This window comes from Vicugna pacos, chromosome 10 (assembly GCF_048564905.1).
Source record: "Vicugna pacos chromosome 10, VicPac4, whole genome shotgun sequence".
In the NCBI taxonomy this organism is placed as follows: domain Eukaryota; kingdom Metazoa; phylum Chordata; class Mammalia; order Artiodactyla; family Camelidae; genus Vicugna; species Vicugna pacos.
The window spans coordinates 52,940,189-52,959,555 of record NC_132996.1 but is presented as its reverse complement, the minus strand read 5'-3'; the positions used below and the strand labels follow the sequence as shown (position 1 = coordinate 52,959,555).

Genomic DNA, 19,367 nt, shown 5'->3' with positions numbered 1-19,367 from the left:
CCGTGGTCATGTGTTATGGCGGTGAGCAGGAACAAGAGCAGATCATAAGGCTGACTCCTGCTCACACGGGTCTCAGCCTGTGTCAGTTTCAGACAGACCTTCTCTATCCACCTGACCTTGGGTCACCCTCTCATCACCCTCTCTCTAGTCACCGCATTTGGCCATTTTATTTTGCCCAGTATTGTTGGTTATTTGAAATGATCAGATTGCCAGCCTTCCCCCTTTCAACTGTAAGCTCCCAAAGAGCAGGCACCCAGGTCATCTGTCCATCATGGCATCCCCAGCACCCAGAAACGTGTCTGCAGTGCAGTGGCAGTTCCACAAATATTTGATGGGAAGACGAGTGTCTGGATGAGTGAATACAGGTGGGGGCACCGATGATGTGAAACTACCGAGGCAGAACGCTTCTGTTCATAGGTCATACTTACAGCCTCTGCAGGCTCAACAAAAAATATGAACACTCTCCTTTACCTCCTCCAGAACTCTCAATCAGTTCAGCTCACACCTCTTCGAAGGCTCTCACGCAGCCCTCAGAGGCCTCAGGCTAACACTGCCCCAGCCCCCCCAGGAGAATATACGCAGAGAGTAAAATATTATAGATTGCCTCTGCCAAACAGAACCAACGGGGAGTATATGAGGAGACAGTCCACGAGTATATACGGTAAGTGTTCCCTCCAGGGCAAACAGTCCGGAAAAGAGACCGAGCTGGCTTCAGAAGAACCCTTGCCTTCTTAGACTTCGGTATATTCCAAGCTCCACAGACAGGCTGTTTCTCCAGGAAATGACGTGCCAATCCAGACAAGGATGGCAAGCAAAACCCAGGGCAGACTGCCTGAGGTCAGGCTGCTGCCTAACCCTGGGGTGGGGGCAAAAGGAAATGGGACGTGGAGGCAGGGAAGGCAGGCTCCTCACACAGGATGCTTGAAAGATCTATTGGACCTGCTGCACTTGCAAATTCAGTCAAGACACACAGCCTGGGAACAGGGTAACACGTACAAAATGATGTTTATTGACTCCGTCTTGGAAACCGGCAGCATGAGAAGTTTCTGGTTTGTGAGCTCACTCGGAGTTTAAGAGCCATGATCGTTTCCTGTCATTAAACCTCAGCCACAGGAAGATCCTAGCTTAAATAACAAAAATGAATCTTCATCTCACGAAGAGGAGAAAGAGTGTTTAAAAACACCATGGCGGTCGCTCTTGGAATAGCGCTGATGGCTAGAATGCTCTTAAACATCAACACAGTCCTTAAATGTACAGTGTTAAATATTTACTATACAAATATCAGGCGTGTGCATCAAAGGTAAAGTTGTAACCTGGCTAACAGTCATTGGCAATTAAGTACACAGGGCCTGTACTGACACTCCCCTTCTCAACCTAACAGCTTACATATTTAACTGATGATGCCTGCTGTCCTCATCAGGGGCATTTAGTATATGGAAAAAGCATTTAAAAACATATATGTCATTAATGTTGTAAACTAAAAAAGGAAACCCAAGCATGATTAATTACCTTGCCTGGATCAATAAATACTAGTCCCAAGTGCTAAGTGGACTAGTGAGGACAGAAGCCATCAGTTAAATAAATCATCATGTTGTTACCTCCTGATATTCCATTTGCTAATGCATGTTAGTGAGTTTGTGGATTTTATCCAACACATACAATAGAGATTATTTTTTGTCTGAGACTCTAGGAAGATCTCCTTTGGACATTTCTCTTCCATCACTCTCTTAGAAGGATGAAAATGAAACAACTTTTAAAACAAAATTTCTAAATTACAAGCCATCAGAAACACGACTCCAGTCATATTTCAAATCTTCACCCAGAAGGGAGATGCCGTCAAGATTTAGATGAGCTTAAATAAAGTTTCCAAAGACTAACAGGAAACCTAGAAGGTGCCAGAAGGGTCCAGGGGCCTACTCTTTTTTCTAGAGCTGTTATCCGTGGGGCCAACAGACAAATATAAAAAGAACCGGGGGTCAAAGGAGAGAAAAACCCCAGGCTTGAGTGGAGGGAGCAGTGCTGAGAATCTATACAGCGTAGTGCCAAAGCCTGCTGCCCCCAAGTGCAGCCTGAGACCCCACAGGTTAGAAATTCCAGGCACTCTGGGCACTTCTTTAACCACAGGGAATGAACATCTCTTCAGAAGGTCCTGCCCACGTCACCACAGTTCCCCCCCACCAACTGTGAAACACTGAGCCATCCCTCTTGCTGGAACTCTCTGCTCACGAGGCAAGCTGATTCTCCCTACCACAGTGCAGCTTTTCCTATAACCCGCGACACTCACCAACACAGCCATCCTGGAGCTCTGCAGCCTCTCCTCCCCGCCTACCACTGCCAGTCTCCCTGCCTGTGGGGGGGCTGCTGATTTTTCAGCTTGAAACACACCCCAGGGGAAATGAGCGGTGCAAGAGCCTCTGTGTAAATATTTGCAAGCAATTTATTTTTGAAACGATGCACATTTAAAAAATTCAAGTCAAATCCAGGCACAGACTAGTTGGTGGGTATCAGCTGGCCCCACCCCCACAACAGGAAAACGGTCCATCTCTGAAATGAGAGAGGGAGGAAGGCACCAGCTACTCCACCGGGGAGGTTAGCTCCTCGAGCTGTGGAGGGGGGCTGAGAGGGGGACGCTGAGACTTCGTCAAAGATGGGGTTCCTCCGCCGTGTGGCCCTCCTGGGCCCAGGGCCAAAGGCAGCATGTAGGGTCTGGCTAAAGGTGAGGGTGCATCCACACCCGCCAGTGGGGGGACTCTCTCCTGGTAATTCTAAAAGCGAAGGATGCGTCCCCAGAGTCAGGCTTGGGAGGGGCTGCAGCTACTTTCACACCACACAAGACGAGGGAGGAGGGCACCTCCCGCCCGCCTCCTTTCACCCATCAGTTTCTGTATCACCAGAACCTAGAGGGGAACTCCATCTGCCAACACAGCCCTGCTGGCTTTGCGTGTGGCTTGGATGACCTCCTGCTACAGTAACACCAGGGGCCCTGGGGCAGGTGGTTGGGAGCATCAGATAGTCCAGTATCTGAGGGGAAAAGCCCAGAGAGGAGGAGCTGAGTGGAGTCCGGCGGGCAAGACTGAAAGTCAGAAGGTGAACATTAGGCAGTCGGGTCAGTGTGGCCGCAAAGGGTTGGGGTTTATGACGGGGATTTCCCATAGGGCACTAAGACCAGGCCTGTACCCGAAAAGGCATAAGGCAGCATTCCCCAAAGGGAGAGCCCCCATGGTGATCCTCGGGACGGAGCCGCCCTCATCCTGGTCGCTAGGCCGAAGCCAAAAGACCCGGAGGCGGGCGCTCAGCTGAGGGAAGCACAGTTCAGCTCCGAGTCCTCCTGGCTGCCCGCTGCCACCTCCTCCGGCCCCTCTGGGCTGTCGGTGATGTTGGGCTCGCTGGAGCACTGCCGGTGGGGCGGCGGGAAGCTGGGCGGCAGGCGTAGGCCCTTGTCCTCGCCGCCAGGCTCCTCTCCTAAGCCTGAGTGCATCATGGTGGCCATGGCCAGCAGCTGGATGTCGGAGTGGGCGTTGGCCACCGTGTGTCGCCGGACACTGCCACACTTCTCCAGGTAGGCCTCCCCCTCTTGCTCCGTCAGAGGGGTCAGGGCCATCTCGTTCAGAGGCCGGCTGATGGTGGTCACTGGGGAGGCGTAGTTCAGGAGAGTGACCTTGGGCCGGACCCTGGAGTGGCGCCTGGCTGCAAGAGAAAGACCAGCGACGGCTGTAACTGGGGAGGGGAGGGTGAGGGCCCAGAACTCAGAATCAGTTTGGGAAGTGGTGGCTCCCCCTTCGGGGGCAGCTTTAGTGGCAGCCCTGAAATGCAAGAGAAGAACCTGGCGATGCGTATGTGCACTGCCGCAATGTCACTGAGCGGGGGTGACAGTGTTCAGAGCAACGAGAGCAGCCCGAGCAAGATGCAGAGACCGGCAGAGACCGCCACAGCCCGGCTGGAGCACTGAGGACGTGCAATGGTGCAGAATGTGCCCAGGCAGGCAGGATGAGCCACGTCATGGGAGGGCTCTGGAAAGCCAGGTGGGACCATCTGCGACCCCTCAGACAAGACTTGGGGCAGTGGGGGCAGGTAGCTCTGCAGATCGAAGGGCAAGGCGGGGGCTGTGCTTCAGGAAGAGTCACCTGGCAGGAGCGGGCAGGGTTGGAGCCTGAGGGGCCAGAGTGGGGAGAGCCAGGGAGAAGGCTCATGCATGATTTTCTGAAGTAAGTATGGGTTACATGTGGAAAAAATCAGCACCAACATCAGAGCCGAGGTGAGCAGGGCAGGAACTAGAGCTGTGGTGGTGACGAGGCAAAGGTGAGGAAGAGGGTGGGCTGGAGACACCAGCCTGACACCACAGGGGCCAGCAAGTAAGGCTTCCAGGGAGGGGGCGGGGCAGGGAGGGGTCAAGATGAGGAGGTAGAGGGAGACTGAGGGAGGGGCTGCGGCTGGGGGGCAGAAGCAGCAGCTCGCCTCGGGCCACATGCAGCCTGAGAGGCACCCCTCCACAGATGGACATGCGGTTTTGAAGTTGGGGAAAGACACATGGCTAAAGATAGAAATTTGTGTATTTTCAAAGAATACTGAGGGGGCGTAAGGAAATGTTCACAGCACAATATTTGGTGACGACAGCAGAATACAAACAGTATCATTATATGCAATTTTCTCCTTTTTTCTACAAAACTGGGGTTACACCACATACATCCACACATGTATAAAAACCAAGAGATCTAGACATCAAAATATTGATAATAGTAGAAGGATGACTAGCGATTTTTAAAGTTTCTTTTTTATCCATATATATTTTCCCCCAATTTCATTACACGTGCACGCATCTTTCATAATGAGAAAAAAAACTTTTGGGATATGAAGACTGTGGAGTCACCTGGACCTTGGTAGTGGCTGGGGCCCTCTGAGTGAACATGACCTCTGTGAAAATGAAGAGGGGCTCAGGACCAAGTCACTGTCTTGTGCACCTGTGTGTGGGGTGGCAGGGGGCAGTCTAACAAGAAGGGTCACAGAATGACAATAAACTAAGAGCCAGCACACATGCATTGAAGAGCTTCAGCAGCTACTCTGAGCGTCTCGCATAACTGAACTAACAACATCCTCTCAACCCAGCGGGGTAGGACCGTGACCGTCACTGCCACTTCACAGATGGGGAAGCTAAAGCACTGAGAGGCTAAATAACCCGCCTGATGTCACAGAGGCGGCCAAGCTGGGACTAGAATACAGGTGTCGGCCTCTAGAAGTCAAGCACCTTTCTCACGGGCCCCACCGCATCCCAAGGGAGGCAACCGTAGGATGGGCCGGAAAGGAGGGAGAAGAACAGGAACGCTCAAGGAACTGAAGGCCAGGGAGAAGAGCCAGAGGAGGAGGCGTGTGTACCAGCGACACCCCCGCTCCGAGGCCCTCCTCCCTCCCGGCTTCACAGGGACCATGCCGGTCCAGAAGTCTACAGTGTGGCTGGGGCAGGGACCAGGGCAAGCCTGCCTCCCTCGGTCCCCAGGAAGCCTCCACTCAGGTATCGGCCTCTCCTCCTGCTCAGGCGTCTGCATCACGAACTAGATTAAAGACCTCGGCAGGGCAGAGGAGGGGAGGGCGGTGCGTTCCTGTCAAAGCCCCTTCTCCTTTTCAGCCACCCTCCTCCTGCCAGTGCACAGGTCTCTTGGCCTTCCAGTTGCCCGCCCCACTGTGCCTGTCACTGCCTTCCACAGCTCCCCCATCCCTGAGACCCCGAAGACCGCCTAACGCATCCCTCTCTCAGCAGGGCATGCTGCGGGGAGAAGTGGAGAGGGCCTGACTGCGTGGGTGCCCTCCACACTCAGACAGGATCATGGGGGAAGACCCAGTCTCCGAAGGGCAGGAAGACAGCGCTCGCGGCTCACAGACTGGCCTTGGGGACACGGCCTGTGCTGCTCTGGTTCACTGTCGCCTCTTCCCCTGGATCTGGAGGCCCTGATACAAGCAGTCGTGGCTCCCAGAGTTCGTGCTCCTAGATGGGCATCGCATTGAGAGTGCTGTGTCTGTCCAGCTGTCCCCATCACTGGGCAGTTTACATGTCCATATATGCACGTATGTACAAGCATATGTGTGTATATGTGCATACGTGTCCATGTGTGTCTATACATGTGTGTGTATATATGTATGTACAATGACAAGAGAATGAAATCTTAACCCTTAGGACTAAGTCACCAAGACTACTGGCTTGCAGCCCCAAGGGAACTGTTTGAAGGTGACAGCAATTATTTCTCAAAATCAAATAATAATACATAGAATTTAGAGTTTACTGAGCGTGTTCCCATCCACTGTCTCACTGTTGAGTCCCAACCTCCCTCTGAAACACTAGGACGGCTCTCATTCTCCCCATTGTTCAGGTGAAGAAGACTGAGGCTTGGCCCCGTCCTCTGAGAATCTAAATGACAACGCCCAGACCTTCACCGCTACCTGCTACTGAGTCTCAGGGCGCCGCTGCGGCCCTTCGAGGACGTGCCCCTGAGCCAGCCCACTCTCTGACATCAGGGAATAGCACACGCAGCCTCCAGCAGGTGCCAGACAAGGCGCTGGGTCATCAGCCCCTCTCTTTGGGGAAGAACAGGGGACAAAACGCCAGGGAGCCACCAAGACAGAAGGATCTATGCCAGGCATTGGCAGAAGTCCTCTCTAAAGCATGGGTACCTGGATGCTCCAAGCCACGCGTTTCTATAATGTTCCCACATTTTTACAATAACCATGTATTACTTTTATGATCACAGAAAGCAGAAGCAGCGGAAGAGTTCAAAGCAGCACAGACCCCATTAAAGAACCATCCTTTAAAAAGATGCCCTTGAAGACAATTCATTTCTCTCCCGCTGTTGTTAAAAGCCAGCACTCTAGGTGGGCAGCTGCAAAACCCAGGTTGTGGCCTGAACCCGACAGCCAGCCTGGCAGGAGACTGGGCCAGACTGTTTGGTGAGCATTCACTACGTGCAGATCCAGGAAGAGGAAAGAACTAGAACAAAGGCTGCGTCCAGGACGTGGAGGAAGGCGAGGGCCTGGGGGATAGACGTGCATGGTGGACACACACACAGCATCTCTGGAGAAAAGGAGAATTCGTTTGATGATTTCCGTAGTTCCCAGCCCGGTAGAAGGAGCGAGCAAGGTGTCTCAGCTGGGTGCCTGGACGGTCCATCTCTCTCACACCGTTAGTCCAGCAGCCCTAAGTCCCTGGAGGCTCAACAAGCAGCCAACTGACATGAGAGGCCAATTGGGCTGCTGATGAGAACTGGAGCCCGAGTGAGGGCGGCCAGCCTGGAGGAGGGGGTCCCCATGACAGCTGCCCCTTCTTTCAACAAATACACCTTGAGCTTTGTGCAAGATGCTGTGCTCGCTGCTGAGAGCAAGAGAAACACAAATCTGACGTGGGACCTGCCCAAAGGCGGGAGAGGTGTGTGAAAAATGGGTTGCTTCACTGACACGATCTCCTCCTGATCATTTTGCAGAAAAGGAACCTGAAATTGAGATGCTAAATCATTCTACCATCACAGTTAGTGCTGAAAAGGGGGATTCAAGCCCCGGACTGACAGCAGAGCCCCTGACCACTGGGAGGCCCGACCACAAATCGTTGTTAAAACGAGCTCAACGTGGCGAATGTCAGGGCTGCAGAGACAGCGCTCTGGGGATTCAGAGGAGGAGGAGTCGCGGAGAGGGGGCGCTCCAGGTGGGCCTGCCCCTTTGGGAGGGACTGACAGACTGAGCCCCCCACTGACAGTGCGCTCACTCCCTCCCTTGGAGAAGAGGGCTGTGCTGGGCCTGGGATGCAACGCGGGCCACGTGCAAGGGGGAGACCAACAGACAATCAGGCTGCGACCACACCGCAGGGCAAGGGCCAGGACGTGGCTGGGGGGTCCGGAGAAAGAAGGGAAGGGGAGGCACGAACAGCTCCTCCTCCGGAGTGATGCCAGGGGCCCAGAAAATAGCGGGTGGCAGCTCTGCCTGGGCCCTGCCCTGAAACAGGGCAGCTTCTTCCTCCTCTGTGCTCAGCCTTCTGTGGCTCAGAGACGTTCAGTAACTTACTCCAGGGCACACAGCTGAAGCCCAGCGCTTGCGGTTTCCAGGGCCCGCCTGGCTGCCTCTGCCTCTCTCTTTAGGGCTGCCGATGACTGGGAGAGGCCTCCCACTCTCCCTTCTGCTTTCTGGGCAGAACGTTTTGGCTCCCAAGACTGGGTGCGGGCACAGCCAGGACCACAGGGGCCGCTGGACTGCGAGAGTCCCCCAGGCAGACAGTGTTCCCTCGCGAAGCTCCCATTAGATGCCAGAGCCAACCCCCAGACAAGTACGCTGGCTGCATCCCCAGTGAGGTCAGCCCCTTGGGGGCCCTCGGGAGGCCTTAAAACTGAGTATGAGGCCTAGAGCTGACAGTCTGCTCCCACACCCTTGCTGCCTGCTCTCTTTTCTTCTTCTGTTTTGAAAATTTGCATCAGGGAACGTGAGGCCCCGCCACTCTGAGAAGGAAATCTCCATTAAGGGACTGATTAAGTTGTGGATGCCCATCGCAAGGGTGCCCTTTGAGCAGGGAGAGGGGCTGGGCCTGGCTACCTCCTGCACATACCTCCCGGCCTCCCCCTGCCCGTCACATGGGGTGGGGTGAGGGGAGCCTTATTTCTCCCTCCCTCACTCCCCAGGCGCCCTGCAGAGCCCCGGCATTCATCCCTGGCTCCGCTCCGGAGCAGGCCTGGCAGCTCCTTTCAAGCCCCCAGAGAGAAGCAAAGCCTGGGGGAGGCAAGCCTTTGTGGGGACTCAGTTCCCAGGCCTTTGATCTCCCAGGCTTGCTGGTAGAGTGATCCCCTAAAGCGGGCATTGTGACCCCTGCACCCCACGTCCACGGTGGGCATCCCTCTCCAGGCCCCGCACCCAAAAGCCATGAGGAAGAGAAGTTACTGTATCTTGGGGGAAAGGTTCCTCCCCCTAGAGGCACAATGGAGAGAGATGTGTGGGAGGCCAGGGCTTCTGTAGGGGAGAAACCCAGCGCTACCCGAGCCAAGGCGGCAGCTGGAAACCTGGGAAACTAGAAAGGTGGAGCGTGGTCTGGCCTCTGACAAATCGGCCTTTTGTTTGTTTTTTAAGATTTCATTATCCTCCTCCTCACTCCCACACTCCCTCTGCCCTAGAAAAGTGACAGCTTTGGAGGGGAGGACACACATGTATGCACCCACATGCACACACACACGCGTACACACTCCATCATGGACTTGAAATCATCTTTTCTCTCTGAAGCAAGCCTTGCACACCCATGGGGTGAGGCCTAACTCCTCAGACCCGTGGGCCTGGCCGGCAGGAAGAGGGCCTGCCCCCTGAGTCCTGGGACTGACATGCTTGGGCACGTGAGTCAGTGAGGAGCCCCTGGTAAACCACCTCTCTGGCTCTGGTCCCCTACCCCATGTGACACCAGGGACAGTTCTTAACAACCTTGTGTCTGAGGTCACAACAGCACAGCCCCCCACCACCACCCCAGGAGTCAGGCCAAGTGCTTGCTCGGAGCCCAGAAGGTGATGGGCACTTCACAAGTGGTGGCTTTTGAGTGATGGTCCCAGCTTCTCTGGACCCCTCCACCCAAGTCAGGCCCGGAGGGGCCGTGGCAAAGCCCTCCCATGGGTCCAGGGGTTTCTCACGTCCATTGTGTCTCCTCAGTCTTGACATGATCTGGTTGGCACAGAGCTCCTCTCCCACAGGCAGGAGAAATGTTACTGCCTCCATTTGACTTGGCGGGGTTGAGGGAGACTGAGGCCCATAAAGTCCTCCCTTTATCTGGAAAGGGGTGCCCTCAAGAAGGAAGGCACTATTGTGGCCACTTTAGCTTTTCGGCGTCCAGAGGCTTGGGATGACAAGTTGGCCTTGGACACCTCTTGGGGGTTAAGGTGCGAGAGAGAAGGACCAGTCCCTCTGCTGTCCTCAGCAAAATCACAGTCACCGCCTAGGAGTTGACAGGGGCAGGTGGGGGAGGGGGAGGAGTGTGGGACAGCCGGTAAAGTGCGAACAACTCGGGGCTTTAAGGCCTGGCTCCCATAGCCAAGCGGCCTCGACCGTCATCTGCCTCACCTGTGAGTGGGAACATGGCACCCGGCCCACCCTGCACAGTGCCCAGGACAGGGTCCGTATCTAGTGGCTTCCACTGCCGTCAGCCACTCTGCAACTCTACAGCTCCCTCAGTTCCTCAAACGTTACACCCTCCTGCTTCCTGCCCCTCCACCTCAAAAGTCCTTCCCAAAGATCCTTCCCTTTGCCTGGGACAGTCTTCCCTCCCCATTTACTCAGCTAACTTGTATTCATCCTCCAGGTCCCATTACAGATGTCACTTTCTCCAGGGAGTCTTCCCTGATTTCCCAGTCCAGATGCAGTCCCCCTGCCATGGGCCCTGTACTTCCCCGCTCAGAGCACTTGTAAACTGATGAGTCATTGTCTATCGTTTGTGACGGCCTCACTGGACCATGCGTGCCAGGGGGCAGGAATGGGTCGGTTTTATCTCTGATGTACCTGCAGCACCTCACAAGGTGCCTGGGACAGGGTCTCAGTACTCATTTGCTGAAATAATTATGTAACTTTTTAAAAAATCAGAAGAGGGTCATTTCCTCTGCTCTCTGCCCCTACTGTGACAACGCCCGAGATAAGGATTGTCTTAGTACAGGAATAAAACCTCAGGCATTTGCTATATAATTTGATGAAAGTATGTATCAGTCTTACTATAGCTAAAAAGTTGAAGGTAGCCCCTCTTAGAGTGAGTCCTCACTGAACAAACTTGAGAATCCACTCTCGTTCCCAGCTCCAGGCCCAGCGGATGGTGGCGTCCCTGCCAAGGCCTGGCTAACCTGCTAGCGTCCAGACATCTGCCTGGATCCCCCTGCCCCAAACTCGAGGGCCAGTCAGCCCAGCTGAAGCAGGAAGGTGGCACCCAGCTCATGGTCGGGGAGGGCAGGGGACTGTTTTCCTTCAGCTGTCATAGCTACGCCGCCTTGTGCCAGCTCCCGCGGGGAGGGAGGGATGGAGAGAGGGTGGAGGACCTGGCAGGCAGCGGGCTGGGGCCAGCACCCTCTGATCTGTGTGGCGGCTGTGGTTAAGCTGGTGTCTCCAGAGAAACGCGAAGGAGCCCTGAAAACTGCGGCCGGCCCTGCCTGTTTCTGCAGCAGTGAGGCCCAGGGAGGGGCGGGCACCTCACTGGAGTCTGCTCCTCTCCCCTTTCCTTTGAAGCTCAGACACGTCTTCATTCATGCAAGAAAGGGGGGAAAGGGACACAAATTCACTGAATCCCTTTCTCTGTGGGTGCTGGTCACCCTGGCCTCAGGTGCAGACATCACCCATCTGTCTCACAAGTATTTTTTGAGCGCCCACTGTATACCAGGCATGATTCCGGCTGCTGGAGACAGAACAACAAAGAGAAACTTCCTGCATTTGTGGGGCTGACATTTCACAGGGTAACTGAGGGACATCTTTTATGATATTGTATAGCTGTTTCCCCATCTAGACCGTGGTCTCACTGAGAAAAGGAACACATCCAGTTCATCTCCAGATCCTCCAAGGTGACCAGTACGGAGCCTGAATGCGAGCACTACAGCCACTGCAAAAGGCCCCAGTTGGATTTGTCCCCCAATCCGAGAGCCCCTGTCCTTGGTGTGAAGGCCCTGGCAGTACCGACAGAAGCCGAGCGGGGACCGGCAGCTCAGTCTCCAGCCACGCAAACAATGAGCTGGCTTCACATTTCGAGCTGCTGTCATAGGGAAATTCATCACACGTGGTTTTTCCACTCATGGGGATGGGGGGTGGGGTGCAGGAAGGCACAGTTTCTGGTATCAGAAACAGGAAAACTCACATCACAGGCACAGGAAAAGATCAAAGCCGCTGATCAAAGATGCGGATTAGACAAGCACCACCACAGAGGTACATAGGTATCGGTCCCTGGGGAGGAATTGCCAAGCGGGGAGGTTACCACGACACAGGCCAGCGGGAGACGTGAACCATGAACAGGCAGAGGTGTGCACGACCCACGTGGAAAACAAAGGCACGTCATCGGGACCCAGTAAAACATGGCTGGTACCATTATCACCAAGGCTCCTGGTGAGCCATGCCCTTACCCAGTGTGTACGTGGGGCCTGAGACACCGCGGTCCTCACTGACGCCCAGGAAAGGAGAAACCACCCGCTTCACCAGCTCCTCCAGCTGCAGATAACCTTCACTTGGGCCTGTGGGCTCGTGAACGCTCTGGAAATAAACAATCAAGAGAGACAAAGGTCGGTCCAAGTCATCATGGCCAGCCGATCCTGACTGCCCTCCTGCTACATTCAAGTCAGTGACATGGAGGGCTGCACCCTCGTGGCCGGAACCAAGGAAACCCAGGCCTGAAGCCCCAGGAACCTGTCGGGAGCAGCAGTGATCAGAACCGTGTGTGGAGAACACCATGGCCTCTCCGACGCAAGGCCAGTGGGACTGTCCCCACCCCAGTCCTGGGTTGAGGTCTGACCATCCCAACCTCACCATCCCAGTGACTCCTCCACACCTTTCACACAGCACGTTATGTAAGCACTTTACAAGTTTCAGAGCACAGAGGCCTCCCAAAACCCCAGAAGAGAGGCACCCTCATCATCCCCTTCCACGACGTGGAAAGTAAGAACCCGAGAGCGTAAGTAACTTGCCCAGGAAAACACAGCTGGCAAGTGGCAAAACCCTGGGACTGGAACACAAGCTTTCTGGCTCCAAGCCCATCTTACAGTCCCTTGTTAATAGGCTAGAAAGGAAAGGGGGTCTGAATACGGAAAAGTCCAAAACAGTAGAAGAAAGGGAGCGTTATTGTGGAACTAGACACACATTTAGCACCAAGATGAAGAATCGGTTCAAAACCCCAGCATGACAAGAGTCCTTGGTGCTGAAAATGGCCAGGAAGTCACCAAGGTTTTCCAGAAAGCCAGCAGACTCCAAAGGAATTTAGTTTCTCATGGCAAAGAACTGGAAGCTCTCATCCTCCTGCGTTGAGGGGCTGCCAGGGAGCAGAGACAAGACTTCGCAGGGGGCTGTGCTCGGCCCAGCCGGTTGTCCCCTCAAATCCTCAAAACAGAATAGATTTTAAATCACCCCAACTTGAAAAGTGAAAACTCTCTCCTGCATTGCAGTTTTAGAGATGGGACCATGAAGTGGGAAGGGCCAGCCCAGCAGGTTGGAGATCCCTGGCCGAGGGTAAAGCTCCCAAAGAAACCGGCTCCATCACACTGAGACGGGAGGTGGCGGGGGCAGTGGGATGGAGGGGGCGGCTTCAGGAAACACCGTGGAGGCTGAGGATGGGGCTACGGTGCGGAAGACCTGGAGGTTAGGACTGGGAAAGTGTCAGAAGAGAAGAGATACAGAGAAAATGTGAGTGGGGCTGCCTGGCAATTGAAGAGGGTGATGACGAGGAGACGGTTTGATGGTTTTTCATGCTCCCAGGTGCCGATACAGCTCAGCAGGAGCTGATGCACTGGGAAAGGCTTGCTGTGGAAATAAGGTGCTTCATTTAGGAGTCTGGGATTAATAGATCCACATTACTGTATAAAAAATAGATAAACAACAAGGACCTAGTGTACAGCACAGGGAACTACATTCAGTATCTTGTAATAACCTATAAAGGAAAGGAATTGGAAAAGAAAAGAATATATATATGTGTATGTATATGTATAGCTGAACTGCTTTGCTGTACACCTGAAACTAACATTGCAAATCAACTACCTGTCAACAAAAAATGAAATTAAAAAAATAATGGTAAAATAATTTTTAAAAAATGCTTCACTTAGGAAGGTTCACACAAATTTGCCCAAAGGGAAGGGAATCCTCAAGGCTCTACAGGGAGCAGGGTGGTTACTCATGTTCCCAGGGACACACCCCAGGCCTCAAAAGCAGAGCAGTTTCAGCCCCAAAACCACCAGGGTTGGGTTTCAGAGCTGAGGAAACTTTCTCTGTCTCGTTTTTTTATGCCTGGATATTTTCCATCTGACTACTCCTCTCAAGCCTTGCCCCGCCTACAATCCCTCAGTGCTAAACAGGACGGGAGCCAGAGCGAGGAGCGAGGCAAGAGGTGGGAAGAAAATGGCCTATGAACACGTGATTTAGAGCTGATGGTCCTCTCCCAGGGTAGCTGCTGAGAACTGAGCTCGCACACCCGGTAGTCGGGATAGGCTGAGTGGGAAGGTAAAGAGAGCAAGAGCCCGGGAATGGGTGGCAAAGCCAGCTGTCTTATAAATCAGTACGTGACCTTGAGCCACTTCGCCCACCTCTCTGAACCTCCATCTCATCTGTGAAACAGGAAAACAGGGACTGTTTCCTTGCCTGACTTCCCAGATGGTCGTCACGGCCACGGAGATTCTCTGACTGTTCCTCCCTCTGCCAAGAGAAGGGACCCCAAGTGAGGGTCACCACCATGGGATCTGGGGCCAGAGACCTGGGGTCAGTCCTCCTCAGGCTCTTATTAACCAGGGCCATCGTTCACTGAACAAGTGTTTAATTAACACCTACTATATGCCAGAGACTGCACTGGGTGCCTTGACCTGTCGAAGTCATGGGCCCTGGGAGACAATGTTCCAAGCAGAGGAACAGTGAGTACAAAGATCAGCTGCAATTTGCAAATATTAGCCAAATATTAGATTAAAAAAACAAATTTCTTCTGTATAGCACAGGGAACTATATTCAATATCTTGTAATAACCTTTAATGAAAAAGAATATGAAAACTACTATATGTATGTATATGCATGAATGGGACATTGTTCTGTATGCCAGAAATTGGTGCTTTGTAACGGACTATACATCAATAGAAAAAAAAAAAAATCAGCTGCAGCAGAGCGAGGTGATGAAGGCCAGTGTGGCCGGAGGGCCGAGCAGCAGGAGTCGAGTCCCAGGTGAGGCTGGAGATGTGGGAGGGGCCAGAGGCCAGGGACAGACTTGGGCTGTCCTCCTGAGACCAGCGGGGACCACTGAGGAGTTTGAAGCTGCCCCATGGAGAGCCCACTGGTGGGGGCCAGGGCGATGCAGGAAGATTCTCGCAGGCAAGCAGCGGAACCTGTCTTTAGGGAATTCAGGGGGACGATGACAGCTTTTGTGAATGGTCATTGGGTGTGTAGCATGGGGCCTGGAATGTTGGGACATGGTGAATGTGTTTCATGATCACAGAGTCAGGCCCCTCCTGGTCAACTGTCCACAGGGGAGAGCCTCACCTCAGCTCTCCTTCCGATAAAACAAACCACACCACAGCAACAACGAAGGATTCACCTCCCATCCCCAGACTATAGATGAAAATGGGAGGCTGGAAGACCAGCTCTCTTTTCCCAGTCTTCTTCTCTGAAGCCCAAAGAGCTCCTTTTCCTTTTTAAATTTGTTTGGGGGGAGGTAATTAGATTGATTAATTCATTCATTCATTTAATGGAGGTACTGGGGATTGAACCCAGGATGTCATGCATGCAAAGCACACACTCTACCACTGAGCTCTACCCTCCCCACCACAAAGGGCTCTTTTCTAGACTCCTTACTCAGGACCCAAGCTCTATTTTTCGTTTCTCAGACCTGAGCTCTGCACACATAATTTCTCTCCCCCTTCCTTCTCCTTCCTTTCCATAAAAACACTTGACCTGACATTCCAGCCAGTTTACAACCCCCTCTCGTCCTGCTAGGCAACTCCTCCTCCTCTCTGATTTCAGGAAAGGGGGAGAAGCCCAGAAGGACGGCCGAGCTAGGGAACCAGGAGAGAACGGCAGCTGGGGGCGGGGCGGGTGGGCAGGGAGAGATCGGAGGTCCCGTGCCCGACGTTCCACCCCTGCTGAGAGGGCAGCTGGGGGTCCTCACCAGCCTGCTCAAAGGTGAAACTGTCTTCCCTGAGGACAGGCTCAGGGCTGATGCTGCAGCATCTGAACTTGGTCCAGAGGTCAGAGAGGCTTAGCGGCCACGTTTTGGGAGTGTCCCTAGGCCACAAGCCTTATTACTTGGAATTGTGCACCTTTATCCATGGATCTGGGCTCGCTGAGGCCATGTTTATCCTACTTGCTCCTACTCAAGGTCACAGCCGATTGGGCAAAGGGAGTCGTGTAGCACGAGCTGGACCGATCCAAGTCTTCCCCTGAGTGTACACAGTTCGGAATCTTACTACCTCATGCTGAGGGACCTCAGGCAGGCACATAAACTTCCTGGGTCTCAGTTTCCTCATCTATAAGATGGCAATGACAACAGGGCCCAACTCACGAGGTTTAGATTATTTGATTCAGAAAGCAACTCACTTTTAAATTCTGACATTGACCCGGGCCGGGCACGTAGCCAGGAACCAGAAAACGTCAGCCCACCTTCCTAACGTTGATTTCAAATTGGGATTGAGAGACGCTAGGCGACCATCTGGGTCGTCCCCTGGTGGCAATACACAAGCTGTGGGATTCCAGTTTTCATCAGGTACAAAGCAGGGTACTGAAGGCAACTGCAGAGAGAGGGGCGGGGGGAGGAAGGAACAGAAACCAAGCCCCAGAAGGACTAGGCAGGGCTGGGAGAGGCAGCGTCAGAGAGAAACCAAGTAGACCGGATACAAGTGGAGACCAGTCAGTGGAGAGAGGCTGGCAGCTTTGTGGCCCAACGTGGTCTTACTCATGGCTGTAGCCCCTGAGGACCTTTCCCATGAGCTCCTGTTTTGGCTCAAGCTGGGCTGCAGTGGGATCTGGTTGTGACTTACAATGAGGCTCCTTGACTTGACAGGGGGCGGGAGAAGGATGTCCACTCCCTGAAGGACAGGCTGTGCTTTTCTTGCTCCCCACCAACCACCCCACCACCACGGGGAACCCAGTACCCAGCACAGCACCAGGGACCTGGACGGTGCTTGGTGGATGCACAGCAAAGGGACAAATGAACTGGACCGTCAATGACAACACTACAGAAGACTAAACTGGACTCCGGTCACGTGGTCCCTTCCCCCTTGTCCCTCAGTGGCCTCTTCACTCTTCCTCACCTGCAGGACCAGCAACATCTGGACGATGGATGAGGGGGGCTGGGGCTGGGCCAGCAGCAGCAAGTCGTCCAGCTTCACCTTCAGCAGGACCAGGTCGCGGAAGCCCAGCAGGGAGATCTGGCGGATGGTCAGCTCCTGGCCCTGAGGAGGAGAGAAGAGGCAGGGTTGGAGGTGAGAGCTCACAGGATCCGCTATCAACCACATGGTGGCCAGGATGACAAATGAATGGGGCGAGGACAAGGTTCCAGGGAGGCTGTCAAAGATTCGAAGACTTGGCCCCTGTTCTTCAGAAAAAAAGCCTTTATTTAAGGTAAGGTGTGACTCCCTAATTCAAAAAGATAAATGTACCCCAGTGCTCACAGCAGCATTAATGACAATAATCAAGACATGGAAGGGTCCATCAACAGATAAGTGAAGATATACATGGAATATTACTCAGCCATAAAAAAGAATGGGCCTCTGCCATTTGCAACAACATGGATGGATCTAGAGGGTATTAAGCTAAGTGAAATAAGTCAGACAGAAAAGGGCACATGCTGTATGTTATCACTTCCATGTGGAATATAAAAAATAATACAAACAAATGAATATACCAAAACAGATACAGAGAATAGACTAGTGGTTACCTGTGGGCAGAGGGAAGGGGGCAGGAGCAACATAGGGGTAGGGGATTAAGAGATACAAGAGAGCAAGATGAATAAGCTACAAGGCCATATTGTAGAGCACAGGGAACATAGCTGGTACTTTGTAATAACCTTAAATAGAGTACAACCTATAAACACACTGAATCATTATGTTGTACACCTGAAACTAACATAATACTGTAAAGCAATTATAATTCCATAAAAAAAAAAGATAAGGTGTGACTCAACCTGCCGAAATGACCCAAAGGTGACAGCAGCCCAGCAGAGTGGGGGCCACGCTGTGCTGTGAGTGGTCAGGAAGGAGGAAGAGAGGGGAAGGAGGGGAGAAATGAGAGAAAAGGCCAACAGCACCTCCCTACATCCAAGGCTGCCTCCTCAGCGTCACCCGTGAAATTCCCGAGCACCTATTGCACGCCCGGCAAAGAAGGAGACACGTTAGACTGACCTGTTAGACTCAGACGCAGATGCAAGTAACTTAGGAAGAAACATCACTGGGAAAGTAGAAGAAAGAGATCTGTTCAGCCATGTAGGGTGGGGGCTGAGGATGAAAACAGTAACTAATCTGCATTAACAGCCGACCCTCACTAAGCCGTGACCACGTGCCAGGCATGATTCTAAACTTCCTGGGTGTAAGTAACACGTTTCATCCCCACGCCCATCAGTGGAGACACACACTATGGCAAAACCCACTCCACAGATGAAAAACCTTACAGCCCAGAGTGACAGGAATTGACCCAAGGTAGAGATGGATTTCAAACCTGCACTATTGGATTTTAAGGCTCCTAAAGTTTCCCAAAACAGAAAAGGGAAAGGGGGCTCACTTCCCAGACTCTCCTTTGCACATGTATACACAGCACTCCCCAAATCTTGGCTGCTCTTGGTAGACATCAGCTATCATTAGGGTGTCCTCCCAAAGAGGTACCTCCCATGCCTCCAGCTGGCCAAGGTTTAAGGAAGTTCTGCATTTCCTGTAACTCCTTAGGGTTTTACAGCAACTCCAGAAAGGGTGGTTCTGCCATCCCCACATGCCCCCACCCTCTGGTCCTAGGAGACACATGCCACCCATGCCTTATAGGCTCCATTTAACACTCTTCCCTGATGCCTCTCCCAACCATCTCCAACGGCAGTGGTCCCCCCACTCATCACTTTTCCAAGTTTTGATTTTTTTTACACCACATCCCAGCACTCGGCACTGACTTCCTCTCTCATACCTATCTGTGCCCTCACTTCATCTCCAGGACACCTTTCCTGTAAAGGATAGAAAAAGAAGGCAGAGTTCCACACCCCAGAGCACAGCAGGCACTCAAACACATCTGTCCAAAGAGGAAGCAGGTCTCACACAGACACTTACACAGGCAGTTGTGAGAAGGTCCTAGCTGGACCAAGAGAGACCTCTGGGGATGTTACTATCAGGAGTGGGAACACCCAATTCAGGGGTTCTCACAGTAGGATGTCTGGGTCAGCAGGAGCACTTGGGGAGTTGTGGGGGAGGGGTGGACAGAGGCAATACTGGCTGTGGTCAGATCTGACCATTTTCCAACTGCATCACACTCAGAACTGTACAACTGAGCTCCTGCCTGGATCTGAGGCTAAGAGGGCCCCTCTTGGGCCTCCAATGATCTTACAGGGGCCATGCCCGCCCAGATCCCTCACTCCCCATTCTAAACCCAGCTGGGTACCCGCACCTTGGAATTCCCTGCCCAAATGGTCTTAAGCGGGACCTGGGACTACACACCCTCTCCAGGAGGGCGGCCAAATAAAGCAGAGGATG

General features: G+C 53.2%; 1 protein-coding gene across 13 annotated transcripts in view; it reads right to left on the bottom strand.

Moving 5' to 3' along the window:
* Nucleotides 1–2,419: 2,419 nt before the first annotated feature.
* PRR5L (proline rich 5 like) overlaps nt 2,420–19,367 on the bottom strand; it is a 66,559-nt gene continuing 49,611 nt past the window's right edge. For all 13 annotated transcript variants that reach the window (XM_072969802.1, XM_031681028.2, XM_072969794.1 and 10 more), the window contains 3 exons: nt 16,953–17,093; nt 12,087–12,213; nt 2,420–3,687 (listed from right to left, as the gene is read on the bottom strand). In XM_072969802.1, coding sequence (XP_072825903.1) covers nt 3,293–3,687; nt 12,087–12,213; nt 16,953–17,093 — 663 coding nt within the window. In that variant the 3' untranslated portion in view covers nt 2,420–3,292. The remainder of the gene's footprint in view (nt 3,688–12,086; nt 12,214–16,952; nt 17,094–19,367) is intronic.